The sequence below is a fragment of the Festucalex cinctus genome, chromosome 4 (assembly GCF_051991245.1).
Source record: "Festucalex cinctus isolate MCC-2025b chromosome 4, RoL_Fcin_1.0, whole genome shotgun sequence".
In the NCBI taxonomy this organism is placed as follows: domain Eukaryota; kingdom Metazoa; phylum Chordata; class Actinopteri; order Syngnathiformes; family Syngnathidae; genus Festucalex; species Festucalex cinctus.
Genome location: NC_135414.1, coordinates 9,901,293 through 9,915,805, shown reverse-complemented (window position 1 = coordinate 9,915,805; position 14,513 = coordinate 9,901,293). Strand labels below are relative to the sequence as shown.

The 14,513-nt window shown below is 39.3% G+C and overlaps 1 protein-coding gene across 3 annotated transcripts in view; it reads right to left on the bottom strand.

Annotated features, from left to right (window-relative positions):
* Positions 1–815: 815 nt before the first annotated feature.
* Positions 816–14,513, bottom strand: part of rbms1a (RNA binding motif, single stranded interacting protein 1a) — a 28,727-nt gene continuing 15,029 nt past the window's right edge. For all 3 annotated transcript variants that reach the window (XM_077518722.1, XM_077518723.1, XM_077518725.1), the window contains 10 exons: positions 13,029–13,186; positions 12,257–12,336; positions 12,078–12,178; positions 11,769–11,818; positions 11,608–11,698; positions 10,641–10,691; positions 8,819–8,920; positions 8,383–8,451; positions 7,419–7,493; positions 816–5,199 (listed from right to left, as the gene is read on the bottom strand). In XM_077518722.1, coding sequence (XP_077374848.1) covers positions 7,425–7,493; positions 8,383–8,451; positions 8,819–8,920; positions 10,641–10,691; positions 11,608–11,698; positions 11,769–11,818; positions 12,078–12,178; positions 12,257–12,336; positions 13,029–13,186 — 771 coding nt within the window. In that variant the 3' untranslated portion in view covers positions 816–5,199; positions 7,419–7,424. The remainder of the gene's footprint in view (positions 5,200–7,418; positions 7,494–8,382; positions 8,452–8,818; positions 8,921–10,640; positions 10,692–11,607; positions 11,699–11,768; positions 11,819–12,077; positions 12,179–12,256; positions 12,337–13,028; positions 13,187–14,513) is intronic.

Sequence of the window (14,513 nt, the reverse complement as noted above, 5' to 3'; positions counted from 1 at the left end):
TGAGTCCGGCAGAGGGTGCGATTGCTAATCTCACACCCGGGTGCTTCTGATCCCTTTTGACTGGTGAAAGATGGAACTTGGTGCCTTTATGTCTCATGGATCAGCTGCGCCTAAGTCGGAGCTTAAGTCGGGAGATCCGGCCTAAGAGTTATAAATCTACCGAGGCCGTGTGCCACAAATAGTGCAGCAGGAAACGTTTGGAGGAATGCGCTCACACAGACAACACTTGTCGCCCACCTGACTGACTGAATTTAGATTGCCCTCATAAGATCAAACGAAGTGACTTGAGAAAGCTTTGGAGTTTGCCGGTGTGGGAGTGAACAGCGTCCTCTTCTGGAAGATAACGTGTGCCACTCGTGCATTGCGGAGTATTGAACTTTTCAAGCAGATGCTCAAATATGTTATGTCAGGGTTGTTGCTGACATTACATCAAGTTCACATCTATGTTTTGGGAGCACATGACTGAACCTTAAACCTTTTTTTTTTTTCTTTTTTTTTTAAATTCCTTTTGGTGTTCCACACAGCACCTGATTTGAGCCCTTGTTTTTGAGTCTTATTTTTCAATGATCTTATCTACATGTTTGCAATTCCTTAATGGCAAATATAGACAGTTTCAGCCAAATTTAGGAGGCCTCTCTCACCCACTTCCAGTCGGTTCAAAATGCTGCTGCTCGTCTCTTAACTGGAGCATGAAAGAGGGAGCACTGCACAACTCAATAAGTTGAGTTGTGGCTCTTATATTGAACTTAAGTTCTAATTTGTTGTCCAAATACGAGGTTCACAGGGTCTCGAGCATCATGAAACAGACTTGAACATTGTCAGAGAAAGAGAAATCTTTTATTCAGCACGGTTTCAAATGTTTTCAAAGGAGAGAGCAAGGAGATGATTGTTTGAGTCAGTTGAGGGTGACAGGGAAAACAATGAGGATCAAATGTCCCCCCCCCCCTACTTTAACCCTTACCCCCCAAGCAATGTAAAATCACCTGCAGTAAAAGCTTGGTTACTGAAGTATTTCCCTCTTGCGCGTACTTAGTACCCAAGTAGTACAACCCAACGTTCATAGCTATGACTCTTTCTTTCATGTATCATAGCATAGAGTTCCTCTTTAAACAAGTCATCTTGAGGAGAAAAGCGAAGCAAACAATACACTTATTTTCTCATTTGGCCGCCAATTTGTATAAAAACAAAACAACCAATCTAGCACTAGTCATCAAGCATTACCACTCACGTGACTTCTAATTGCAGTCTTGAATCAAATACTGCGTCAAAAATAGAACCCAACATGTTCCACTCATTACAACTTTTGGAGAGCTTTACACCAACAGATTGACCTATAGTGACCTTAAAAACAGACCAACATTCAGGGGCAGTGGGGTTTTCCATTGACGAAGGCAGATACTTTCACCTAAGTAAAGCATGGAGCCTGCATTCGTTTGGTGAAAAGTACTGAAGGAGCTAAACTGAACTAAATCACAAAGTCTGGGGTGTCAAACTCATTTCTATCATGGGCCACGTCATAGTTTCCTTGAGTGGGCTGTTGTGAATGTGAAAAACATAAATGTATAATCACATCATCATACAATTTCATCTGCATGTCATTGTTATATTTATTTATAACACATTGATTGTCATGGAATGTGACAACCAAATACACTCCAGAAAACGAGTTATGGCTATTGGGCTTGAGGGTGAAATTTCAGGATGAATCTAACATGGTCAAGATCCTTTACACATGAATTTATTTGACCTCGTTGAAACTTTTCAACATCCAACTGTTCAGTGTTTCAGGACTTTTGGCACAACTTGCTGTTCTTGGCAAAATTCAAAGCAGATGTTTGACCATGAAAACATACATGGATGTGTTTCTGTGACTCATCCGGTTTTTGTTGCAACCCGCTATTGACACTGTAAGCATTCTTTACACTACCGTAAGTATGCATGAAGACTCAACATTGCGGCCAATGAGAGTACAGAGTGTCATCAGAAGAAATATTCAACAGAGATATTGGAAGAGTCACAGAAACACACCAAGTAGACATCCTTGCGGAAAAAAATATACTTTTGAATGCACACAGCAAAATCGCCAGTGTTAGATTAACACAGTCACACACCAATGAGTGTAAATCTTACGCTTTTCAAAGTGTTGCTTTTTTCACACTTTACCACTGTTAAAAATGGTAAACAATGAGCAGTGTTGAAATTACTCTACACTAGTGTCAGTGTTAAACATTTAATACTGGCAAATTACACTTAACTCTGGTGTATAAACAGTGTATTGCACTAGTGTCAGTGTTAAAAAATTAACTCAAGCTACACTTTACTCTGGTAAATGGTACTTCATTTATATAGCGTTTTTGCTCCTTACAAAGCCCTCAGAGCATTTGAAGTTGTTGACTACTGATGACAGGGCATCAGGTGCAACTGGAGGTTCCGTATGTTGCTCAAGGATACTTATGTCACACTGACCACTCTATCACTGAGCCTCGTCGTCCTGACAACAACAACTGGATATTATCGCTATTGAAATGCCGACATTGCGCTGGAAATTGGACCGTTTTTCCTTTACTGGAAGTGAGGGTGTGGTCAATTTAACACTTAACTCATTCACTGCCAATGACGACTATAGACGTCAAAATCCAAGCAAACAGCCAGTTTTAATTAAAAAAAGAAAAGAAAAAAAAGAAAATTTAAAATTAAAATTTTAATTAAAAAAAATAATTTAGTTTTAGTTATAGTCTTCTGACTAAATTTAATTAAAGCCTTAGTCATAACTCAGTCACCTGATTGTATTTTAGTTTTAATCCAACTTTAGTCAACAAAAATAAAGAGCAATTTTAGTCGACTAAAATTGGCTTTTGGAGGCCGAGACCCTGTATGTGGTCTCAGTAAGACCAAGACCGATCGCAAGAACGTCAACGGCCGTGTTGTAGGGTAACAGGAATCCGTTCTACGCACAATGGTAGCACTTAGCAATGAAATTGTTGTCATCGTCGTTATTCATAACAACAATGATTAATAACTATGAATGAAAACAATGAATAACTAAAACTTCATTTCAAATTTCTTGTCAAAATTTGCACTGGCTGTTTGCTTGGATTTTTTACGTCTATAGTCGTCATTGGCAGTGAATGAGTTAAGGTTACACCCAACATTCACCCCAACGCTCAAGGAAATTTACTCTGACAGTGTAACTTTTTACCCTGACAGTGTTAAAATAACAGTTTACTGCATATTTAGTTGAAAACTGGAAATTTAACACTGACCGATTTGCTGTGCAAGTTTAACTGTTTAACTTAAATTCATAACAGACCAGCACATTTCCTCAATTAATTTGATATTTAACCAAACCACTTCATCATGCTTTAGAGGTTAAATTAAGTTCACCTGTTTTTAGTGCATTTTAGATTCATACGGGAATTTCACCCTAAAGCCCCAATATCATTAATTATTTGTAAGCAGTGTATATCCCCAAAGTCTCTATACCCCCCGCTTTCATTTCAGGTATTATTCGGATTGACGTGAGGCAGAATTTGACAGATTATGTTTTGCAGTTTTTATAATCATATCATTCCCACGGCAGACCAACTGACATTGGCAAAATGGCTGCCTGTTCCATCCCCAACTGCAACTCAGAGCCGGTTTGAGAAGCTTTATTGCCATCAACGCATAGTACAATTTGCGCTTTCATGGCAAGGTTCTGGAAAAGGGATCTGGTCTTGACAACCATGCAGCAAAATGAAAAATGCAAAGACAAGAGAAGCTATTCAATAGTTACTTGAAAAAGTCAGAAGGTTTCACTTGTACTGACTTTAGGTTGTTCAATGGCTACTTCAGTGTCAAATGGTCTACCATGGGAAAGGAAAGTTTACAAAACAAACTGCAGATGATCTCAGCCTCACCCCTACCTGAATGGTATCTGATTATTATAAAAAAAAAAATAAAAAAAAATGAAGTGCGTAATGACTTTTGGGGGACCCTGTATTGAGAAGGGATTTGTGTATATAGATTTAAAAAAAAAAAAAAAAAGGCCAGATGAGTTTGACACCTGTTCTCTAAATGGAGCACTGAAACTAAACTACACTCACATTCGTCAGAAATAAAAACAAAACAAAACAAAACATAAACAACAAGGAATGACAAATAAAGATGAAGCAAAAATGACAACGTTTCAAAAGCGTGGAAGAGAAAACGCTGCAAGTGGGGAGGAGACATAACGCTTTGAAGTCCTAGTTGGCCAGCTCCCAAGCGTGGCTTTTGTTCTGCTTCATCCACTCTGGTGCAAAAAAAGGGCTTTACCTGCAAACCCAACCACACCGGCAGACTCAGAACCATGAGGTAGATCACCGGTCAAACTGACCATGAGAGGAAATAAAACGAAAAACAAAACAATCAAATCACATCTAAAAGATGCCAATTCTGTGTCGCTTCCAAAAAGCACAGCTCTCGCTTGATGTCATTTTGACAGTTAATTAAAAAAAGGAGAAAAATAAGAATTACACTGTTTGAGTTTGTCACTATTTTTTCACTCCCCCCCCTTTCAGTATTGCAGTGGGACTCTCATTATTGCTACCAGAAGACTAGATAGCGGCATACTTCCTGTGTGGAATCAATCAGACGGAAATATGATGGGAAATATGACACCTGATCAAGTTCAATGAGAAACGCTGGAAGATGGTGGGAAGGAAGGCACCTTTTCCGAGAATAAATTCATGACATGGTCATTTCTTTCAAGCACGTGATTCTGTGACAATTGTGAAATCCAACACTTTTTTTTTTTTTTTTTTTTTTTTTTTTAACTTTAAAAGTCAGTGCAAACAAGGTTTTGCAAGGCGGGAAGTAACTATAAAATCATAAAAACCTAAAGAGGGCAAAAACATCGCAATCTCATGCATGTAAAATCACATCATACTGTGGATAATGGGGCGGGGGTGGGGTGGTGTCCTCTGGAATTTGAGAATCGTTCTTGAAAAAAGAGAAAATCTTGAAGAGCATGTTGTTGTTGTTTTTATCAAAATAAATCTTTTTTTTTGTGATTAGCCAACTGCTTGAGTGCATTTTCACTGTCCTCGTTCTCCAACACAAGCATAAGGGCTGTGCAAAAAAGTTTGTGTGTCTGGTCCAATCAGAGAGGGCTGCTAGTATGGTGATGTCATCAGCCCACTTCCACCAACCCTGTAGCTCGCTAAGTGATTGCTGAGCCTGAAAACACAACATAAAGAAGCATATGACAGATCTGAAGCTGGTTGTAAAAATTTGCACTCAATTTCCATGACAAGTTAAACTGGGGCAGTTTGGAACTATTCCAAATTACTTTGTATGGAAAATAACTGGCAATTGAGGGCAATTCAAAGGAAAGGTATCATTTTCTACACTACAGAGAAGAGTGCCAAATTTTAGGGATTAAAAAGAAAAAATTGTCGCACATGTAAAATGAGGCTTCAGGACTGTAAAAATCAAGCCATTTTCTCCACTCTCAAATCCTGTGGGCGTGTCCGCTGAATGCGCTGAAGCAACGCCCTCTTCCACTGTCAACTGTCAGTTAAATACCGTCTATATAACTTGGGAAAATGGATGCTCATTCATCAAGCATCTTTTTCTTATGCCTACGCAGAGAGTGACGGATATACATATTTGTTTTTAGGCCAATTTCAAAAATAAATAATAACTAAAATTCCTAAAACCGATTAATTTGCAGATTAATTTAAAAAAAAAAAAATATATATATATATATATATATATATATATATATATATATATATATATATATATATATATATATATATATATATATATATATATATATATATATAAAATAATAATACAAAATAAATTGATTAAATAAAAAAATATATAATAACTTTTGTTGGTCTTTTCCACTTACTAAAATCCATTATTTATTTATTTATTTATTTATTTATCAATTTAAATTATCTTTGCCTTATGTTGTAATGAGTAATTTGTTGGGGGAAAAAATTTCAAAAATCAGGGAAAAAAAACAGACAATTTTAGCCAATTTTAAAAGCGCTAATATCAGCTGATTAAATTGTTCGGGCCCTACTACACAAGACTATTGTACACCTGTTGGAACCACGGAAATATGCAGTGCTCACTGCTCAGCATATATGAGTACACCTTCGAAAAATGTAAACATTTTATTCAATATCTCAATGATCATAAGAACAATTTCCAAAATGTTGGCAACATATTTTTTGTAGAATATGTGCTTAACTCACAACATGAAAGTAAGGTTGGAATAGAATTCATAGATTACAACATTTTCAATTTAATCCAATTAATTAATGCAAAACAATAATGCAAACCACAACAAAAAGGACTACATCTAGTATTTTCTATGACCTCCATGACTGTTATGGATAGCAACATGTCTGCTAGGCCTGAAATTAATTTTTCTCAGGGTCTACTTATTTGTGAAAAATGTAAACTACTTTTTTGGGGGCACAAATTCATAAATCTTGTTTGCCATCAATAGCCCCACATTTGTGGGAGTATTTTGTAGAATAGTGTCTCATAAAAAAAAAAATCCTAATTCTGAAAGGAAACTAAAGGTGTTCTTAATAACCTGTCGGGGTGTACTCATGTATGCTGAGCAATGTATCTGCTTAAAACCTTCAGTGGCTGCAGTATATCCCACTGACTGGCTTCCATGCCATGACAACATGCTTTAAAGGGGCTAAACCCCAGCCCACATGCGGGCTGTCACGTCAGACATTTCAAATTTTATTGACATCGCACTTCCACCTTCTCTCCAAGATGTGAGCGCACTCACGCCTAAAAGCGAGGCGCTCTAAAACAGACATGCCAGCCCGAATCCCCGCTCCTCAAAACTGGCTTTCAAGTTTGACTTAAAAAAAAAAATCCCTCTCCTTGCTATTCTGCCTTTCTCTGTGTGACGTGTGCACTCACAGCCAACAACAAGGCACTCTAAAGTGGCCGCACCAATGGACAGTGGATCCTTTCTTCAAAACCATTTTAAAAGGAAGATTTTTTTATTTTTTTTAACCTCACTTATTCCATGTTTTTGTGCTCAGGCCAAAGTAGTATTTTTGGATGCCATTTTATGGCAACATTGGTGCTCATGAAGTGAGAGGAAACGCTTCATTTAATCAAGCCCGTAGCCTTGTGTAATAGAAAAAGTCATAGAAGTTGTTTGCCGCCATCTTGTGGAATCGACAGGCAATTATTCATGGATTTTCGCTATTCGTGGCAGGGCTCCGTCCCTAGCCTATGTAAATAATACTGTAGTTACAACCACAACAATAATAAGTAGCAAGTTTTGATGTCGCTTTTGTATTGGTTCTCTGTATACTTCAGTTTCAGATGACAATTAAAAAAAAAAAAAAAATAAATAAAAAAAATAAGAACATTAAATCCCGGAAAACATGAGTCAGGATGAGTACCTGTGGTTACTTGCTGAGTTGACTGTAAGGGGACGAGTTGTTGGAAGAATCCACTTGTTGTGGCGTGCCGCTTTCCTTAAAAGCAAATGGACAATGTGAGTTATTTATATCATAGGTCATTGTTCACACTCATGTGACTTTTATTCGATTGTGTTCACGTTTTTTTTTTTTTTTTTTAACAGTATACAGAGAAGTGCAAATACAGTCGTGTGGCGTTTCACATTATTTGTTAGCATTTAGGTAGTGGAAATTACTTACTGTAGAGTAAATCACTTTTACATGATTTGTTTGAACATTTTGACATGTACTATGGTAAAATTGCTTTTGTTTTAAATATATTTTTTAATGTTAACTTTTAAAACAGCATTTAGCATTCATATGAATAGCGATGGGCGGCACGGTAGTCGAGTGGTTAGCACGTCCGCTTCCCAGTTCTGAGGTCTCCGGTTCGAGTCCAGGCTCGGACCTTCCTGGGTGGAGTTTGCATGTTCTCCCCGTGCCCGCGTGGGTCTTCTCCGGGTACTCCGGTCTCCTCCCACATTCCAAAGACATGCATGGCAGGTTAATTGGGCGCTCCAAATTGTCCCTAGGTGTGCTTGTGAGTGTGGATGGTTGTTCGTCTCTGTGTGCCCTGCGATTGGTTGGCAACCAGTCCAGGGTGTCCCCCGCCTACTGCCCAGAGCCAGCTGAGATAGGCGCCAGCAGCCCCCGCGACCCTTGTGAGGAATAAGCGGTCAAGAAAATGGATGGATGGATGGATGAATAGCGATTCAGTGTATTACAGATCATATGGAGAACGGTTTCCAATACTTTAGTTTGTTGTTCGTTCTTTTAGCTAAATGGTAAGCTCATGAGTGATTGATTAAAAAAATAAAAAATAAATAATGTGCTCAGGTAGAAGATGATGGTTTAGGTCGGATTATGTGCAGAATGCCAGAATGCCGTAAATGTAGCGCGAACCTACCGGTGCTGCGGGCAGTGGAGGATACTGCGGCATGTAAGCACCTTGGACCCCGGGGTTGGCTGCGATATACTGTGAAACAAAATAAACACTGTTAGATCTTGAACTTGTTTTTAAAATATATTCGTGTCAGTCATGAAGCTAGTCATGAAAAATACTATGTATCAGTGGCAGGAAGTAATAAAGTACATATATAAATGCGCTGTTAATGAATTTAAGTATATTTTGTATCAGTACTTTACTCGATTATGTATTTTTCTGAAGACATTGTACTTAAAGTCACTATATTTACAAACCTGTGCTATCAATCTTCCTTTCAAAAAAAGAAGAAGAAAGTATTGTATAGTTTAGTCTGTATTTATTTATTTTTACACAAGGCACTCCACTCCTACTACAGAGTGTGACTACTTTGGCCACCTGTGTCCAGAATTCTACTCACTGCTCCAGTGTTTCCTAGGGACAGCTGACCCATTTGCTGAGTAATCATACTCGAGGGGTGCAGTGACATAGATGGATCCACAGAGGGCGACATCACCGGGGCCTGCAAGCGACAGAAAGCAGCCGGCTTTCACTGCAGATCACATGACAGAGTTCCTCCAATGAAATCGAGTCATGTAAATGATGCAACAACGGCAGTAGGCTTCTTGTGTTAAAAACAGCATGTGTACATCCAGAGTACGATAGATGGATAGGTTCGGCCAGGAAGCGTTAATTAATGTCTCTTGTGATCAAGAATATATGCCGGTGAGCTTATTCAATTAAACCTGTTGTAAAGAAAGCCATTTGAGCATGGATTCCATGTCCTTGATATCCAGATGTACAATGTGTAGACCAACTGTCTGACTAGTATGAGTATCCCTTGTAGAGCCACTGCATGGCACTAATGAGGCAAAAATGCATACTGTTGCTTGTTAGTGAAGGGCTGGATGTTAACAAGTAGAATTTTATAACATCAGAACTAGTAGTGTCTCCCGTAGTTTACTAGTAAGGTTGAAGTGTATTGTTTTAATTATTCTACGGGTGAACTGAATTAATTGTGAAAACAAAGCGCATACCAGTACATGGGCCTAACTGGATATCAAGGATGTCAAATTAATGCTCAAATGACCTTCAAAAAGCTGTCTGAGCATTTATTCATTTTGTATCCTACTACTACTGTTTGCATACTAGTAGTCTGAAACTGACACTAGGAGTGATTTACATATCAAGGATATGGAATAAATGCAGCTTTCCATAGCGTGGCCTGTAGGGAATTGCGCATTTCCCAGTAAAGTGTCGGGGGGAGGGGCAAATCTGCAGAGACACTTGTTCCATTGGAAACCATCTGTTGGACGAGGCAAAGAGTCACAAGACGGTTGCTGCTTCAGGCATTTCCTGCTGGATCCAGAGAGAGGGAAGGCTGCTGGAGGGCTTCACAGTCTTCATACTTGTTCTATTTTCCAGCCAACACACTACACACATGCACATGCACGCTTGGAACATGTACATGAATGAATGTTGTGCGTTCTTTGATCAAGGTACGTATGAAGAATTTTGTAACTAGTACTGGGATTAATTGTCATACTACTAGTAAACTGTCTTTACTAGTCGGATAACTTTAATGTGCTATGGTAGTAGGAAAACTACACATTACCAGTGAAGTAAAATTGCATTCGATAACGATGTGCTACTACTTACAAATGCCGTATGAAATTGTATTAGTTAACATCTAGCACTTGTCAACTAAGCACAGTTTTGCCTCGCTAGTAACAAGTAGTTATTGTACTAGTACAGCCCCGGTCCTCGAGTACCTCTATCCAGTTTGTTTTCCATGTCTCCCCAGCCAACACAGCTGAATATCATTATCAGGCTTCATTCGGAGCTTGCTGATTAGTTAAACGTTTGAAACACGTGTTGGTTGTGGGAGACATGGAAAACAGGCTGGATAGGGTTGAGAACCACTGTACTAGTATGCCAAATTGTCCTAGTGGTGTGCAGTCATACAGTAGTGCGGTGGGGGGAAAAAAACAAAAAAAAGGCAACTAGTAAGACAGACAGAAGACTAGTATGGACCTTAAGCTGGCTATCAAGCATGGCCTACGGAATAAATATTAAAACGGCCTTCCAAGTCCTGTTGTATACTATTTAGGGGAAGTTGCTGTTTTAATTGTGTCAGCAGAACAGGCTGAATTAAAGTAATGAGTTAGTGTCTTGTCGCTGAGGCCGAGGCACACGCCCACTTCCTGCATACTCACACAGTTGGTAAATGCATGTTGTCTTACCGGGTGCTGCATGATATATGGCTGGTGTGCCACCCAGGAGTGACTCTGAACCTTTGGGAAAAACAGGACAGGAACAGTCAGACTCAAATCGGAGCCAAGTACAGATTAGAATTAATGCTACTGTCCATCACAAACATTTATTAGGTGTACGCTAACAGACAAGCATTTGCTCAAGCCTCAAACTCAATAGTGTGCTTTTTTCCTCCCAAAAAAGCACCATTTCTCATATGTTAAAATTAATTTAATCATTCAGCAATGGTAAGGTATTACTTAACTTGCACCTAATACTTATTACTGAATATACAGTAAGCTAATTATTAGCTCTGACATACTGGATGATACTTGTAAATGATTTTAAACCAGTAGTGAGGGTACACCCCAATAAGTATTTTTTTTTTTCTGAATATGATGAGGAAGTGTTTTATTCAAGTGAGAGGAGGGCAGCAAGAAAATAGATTCCTGCAGATACAGTAAGTCAGTAAATACAGCTGCGTGCTGAGCACAGCTAAATCTATTCGGCCAGTAAGCAACAACACTCTACAAATATCAATTTTTCATTTATGTTAAAGCGAAAGGAGGGACAAGTAGCAAAGACACGCCACAGTTGCCATTGAAAGACACGGGTATGGCACAGGCAACATTTTCTTTGGAGCAAGCCACCATCAGCTTTGACAGAGAGTTGCTGTAAAAACAGACTCCCAAGTGAAGTTGTGTATGATTAAGGGTAACGTGTCCTTGGAGAAAATGGTCCTTCTGACTACATAATTTGGGAGATTGCATGAGCTGTGCATGGGAGAAGGAGCCAAATATAAAATTAAGGATAATGCTCGACTAAAGTAATGGCAAGATTTCTCGGAAAAAAATAACTTGTAGAACTGCCTCATCTTAAATGCAACAAGAAGAAGAGTGAGGATGAGCTAAATTCCATTATGTCCCTTGAGTATGATGACTAATATGATGGCGATACCTGGTAAGCAGACAGAGGAGACATGTAGGGGGACATAGCTGGCTGCACTGTCATTATCCTGTTGGTCAATGGATATGGAGATGGATAGTACCTGGGTAAGAGAGAGCATCTCAAAATAATGCTCTTGGATGGAAAACTAACATATGGTGCATGTGACTGACCCATTCTGCATAGCTGCTGAGGAGGGATCATAAGTCAGAGTCATTGCGCCCTACAAAGAAGAAATTCACATTATGGAATATCAGGGTCATTCATAGTCCGAACATATTTGGATTTTGCCCTTATTTAAAATGCTATTTTTGTCATATGTGGTTCGGAAGTGCATGGTCGTATGTGGCCCACCCAGAAACACTGCTACAAAAAAAATTGACCCTCACCAAGATTTCAGTTACCCATCCCTGGTCTAGTCTATTAGCAAGTTAGATCATTTTTTCATTTTGTGTACAGATAACATAAAAGCTGATGCATACTAGTCTGAGATCGCCTGTCTGTCCATTGGGAACAAATCCACCGTGAGCGTGTTTCTTCCTTTGACTGTCTGCAAACTTGCACAACAAGGGCTGAGAAGGAGCTGAGGGAAAAGGAGAGGAATATGGTTAAGAACAGCCATTTTCATCACCGCCTCCACAAAGGGGAACGACTTTCATACCCAGCGCTCCGGAGGCGATCTTGATAAATTTCCCGTTGAAGTGTGAGATCACGGCGTTGCACTGCTCGGTGGTGTCCATCCTGGTGGGAGAAGAAGAGGGCGCGACAACAATGAAAAACAGACACTAACACTAGCACGCTGCGGTAGCACAAAATGTTCATTGTCAGATTCACAGCAAATTATTATTTTTTTTTTTTTAGCAATGTAGGCGGTGAATTTGGCACCAGGGCTTTCAGTGAGGACTTACCCGACTTAATCCGCCTCTAATACCTCCACTATCACGTCGCAATTACAGAATCCATCAATGTTATACAAAAACTCAATATAACAGCACACAATTGTGATCATCTGGAGTCGTTCAGATTAAACATTTATCAAATAGCATTACAACAATGTTTACCGCAAATAAAACGCATCACACACAACAGATGGTGATTATTAAATGTATTAATGTATGAAATGTATTTACCGGTATGTCTGCTAATTGATATACTCATGTTTTGCTATTCAAAATTAGCTGTTACAAGTTTTTGCTCTCACTAACCAATGAGAGGATGGAAAAATGCTGAAATCATTGAGGGCCATTGCTCTGGAATTGTGAGGGATAGATTGAAAACTGTTTGGCTACACCAAGTAACTGGGCAGACTAGACTTACATGGCAACATAGAGTGAATCTCTCTCTCCCTCTCTATCTATCTATCTTTGCAAAACATAGTAGCAAGCACAATGCAATGTTTGAACTTTACTATTTCATTGGCTCTTCATACTGACCTGGCAAATCCCACACCCCGGCTGTTGCCACCATAGTCACGGAGGATGCGTGTGGAAACAACTTGGCCGAAAGGCTGCAGCATGTTCTCCAACTCTTTCTCATCCACAGACAGCGGCAGGTTGGAAATATAAAGATTTGTGGGGTCTTGTTCCTGTTGCTGCTTGCAGACAAGAAGACAGAGAAGCGGAAGCCTAGTCAACATTTTAGTACTGAGGGTCATCATCCGTATTCTTATACAGCATTGTGCTATATCTGACTAAAAAAATAAAGAAACTGATAATGTACTGTGCTGTCACAACTGTGCTTTTTTAATGGATTTTACAGAATACAGGTAAATCTGAATTTTGTGTTGAATGCCTGTGTCGTAAATGGAATTTTATTATTTGGTTGAACATTTTTGGTGGTTAAATATGACATGTTTAATTATCTTTTTTTAATGTGTCAGTTTCAGAATTAAATTTAAATGAGAGTGACAAACAGTTTGAAGTAATCACGCCGTGTCTCTTATATGTAATGTTATACAATTGTCTTCCATTTCTTGAAATGTATTTTCATACACATGGGTGGCATGGCTCAGTCGTAAAGTGGTCATTTCCCTACCCAGAGGTTGTGGGTTTGATCCCTGGCCCTTGTGACCATGTTGAAGTGTCCTCAATAAATTGAACCCCTAGTTGCTCTTGATGCTGCACCATCAGTAGCTGAATGTGAAGCCCGTGTAAGCCACATAGTGTGCGCATAAAAGTCATACTTTTGTCATTAAAAATATATGGTCACCAATTTTGACCTCTCTCATGGAAGTTATCCCCCGCCGTCAATGGAGGTGTACTGTACATCTTTTGGCAGTATGCTTAAACATGAGCCATCTGGTGAAACACTGTAATAAGCGCCTCACATGACTATACACTGAAAGACACATCCATCTGCACTGCAGCAGCTCGGCGCCTCGTCGGCCTCCCTGAGAAACATCAGGAGAGCTGCGTATCCAAGCTACAGCGACGCACAAACTGCACTGTTTGTTCCCGTCAGCTCTGCTACATCCAGGTCTTTAGAGAGCAACCTTTCGCTAATTAACTCTTATCTGCGGATTCAAGCATATCAACACAGTCTGGGCTGCGGAAGTGGCAGAAAGAAATGGTGAGAAAAGTACTTGTAAGACAGAAAGAGAACCGTGGATGACTCACAGAGTTAATTATGCAGCTTTCCTGCTACCATACAGATGTGACGACCGTGAATTAAGCCTTTCTTGTCATTTCACAAACAGCTGTTTAGCTACTTGTGATGAAATGATATTGACAAGATTAGAATAAATAACGGAATGAGAGAGGAAGTAAAAACAACGTGATTGAATAAGATGAAAACTGAACATTGCACTTATATTCACATTTATGAGTTAATATTAGGGGTGGGACAAAAAACCGATTCGACCGAACCATCGGTCGTCAAGGGGAGCTAAACGGCCGTATCGGTAGCAGACTTGTCAACCG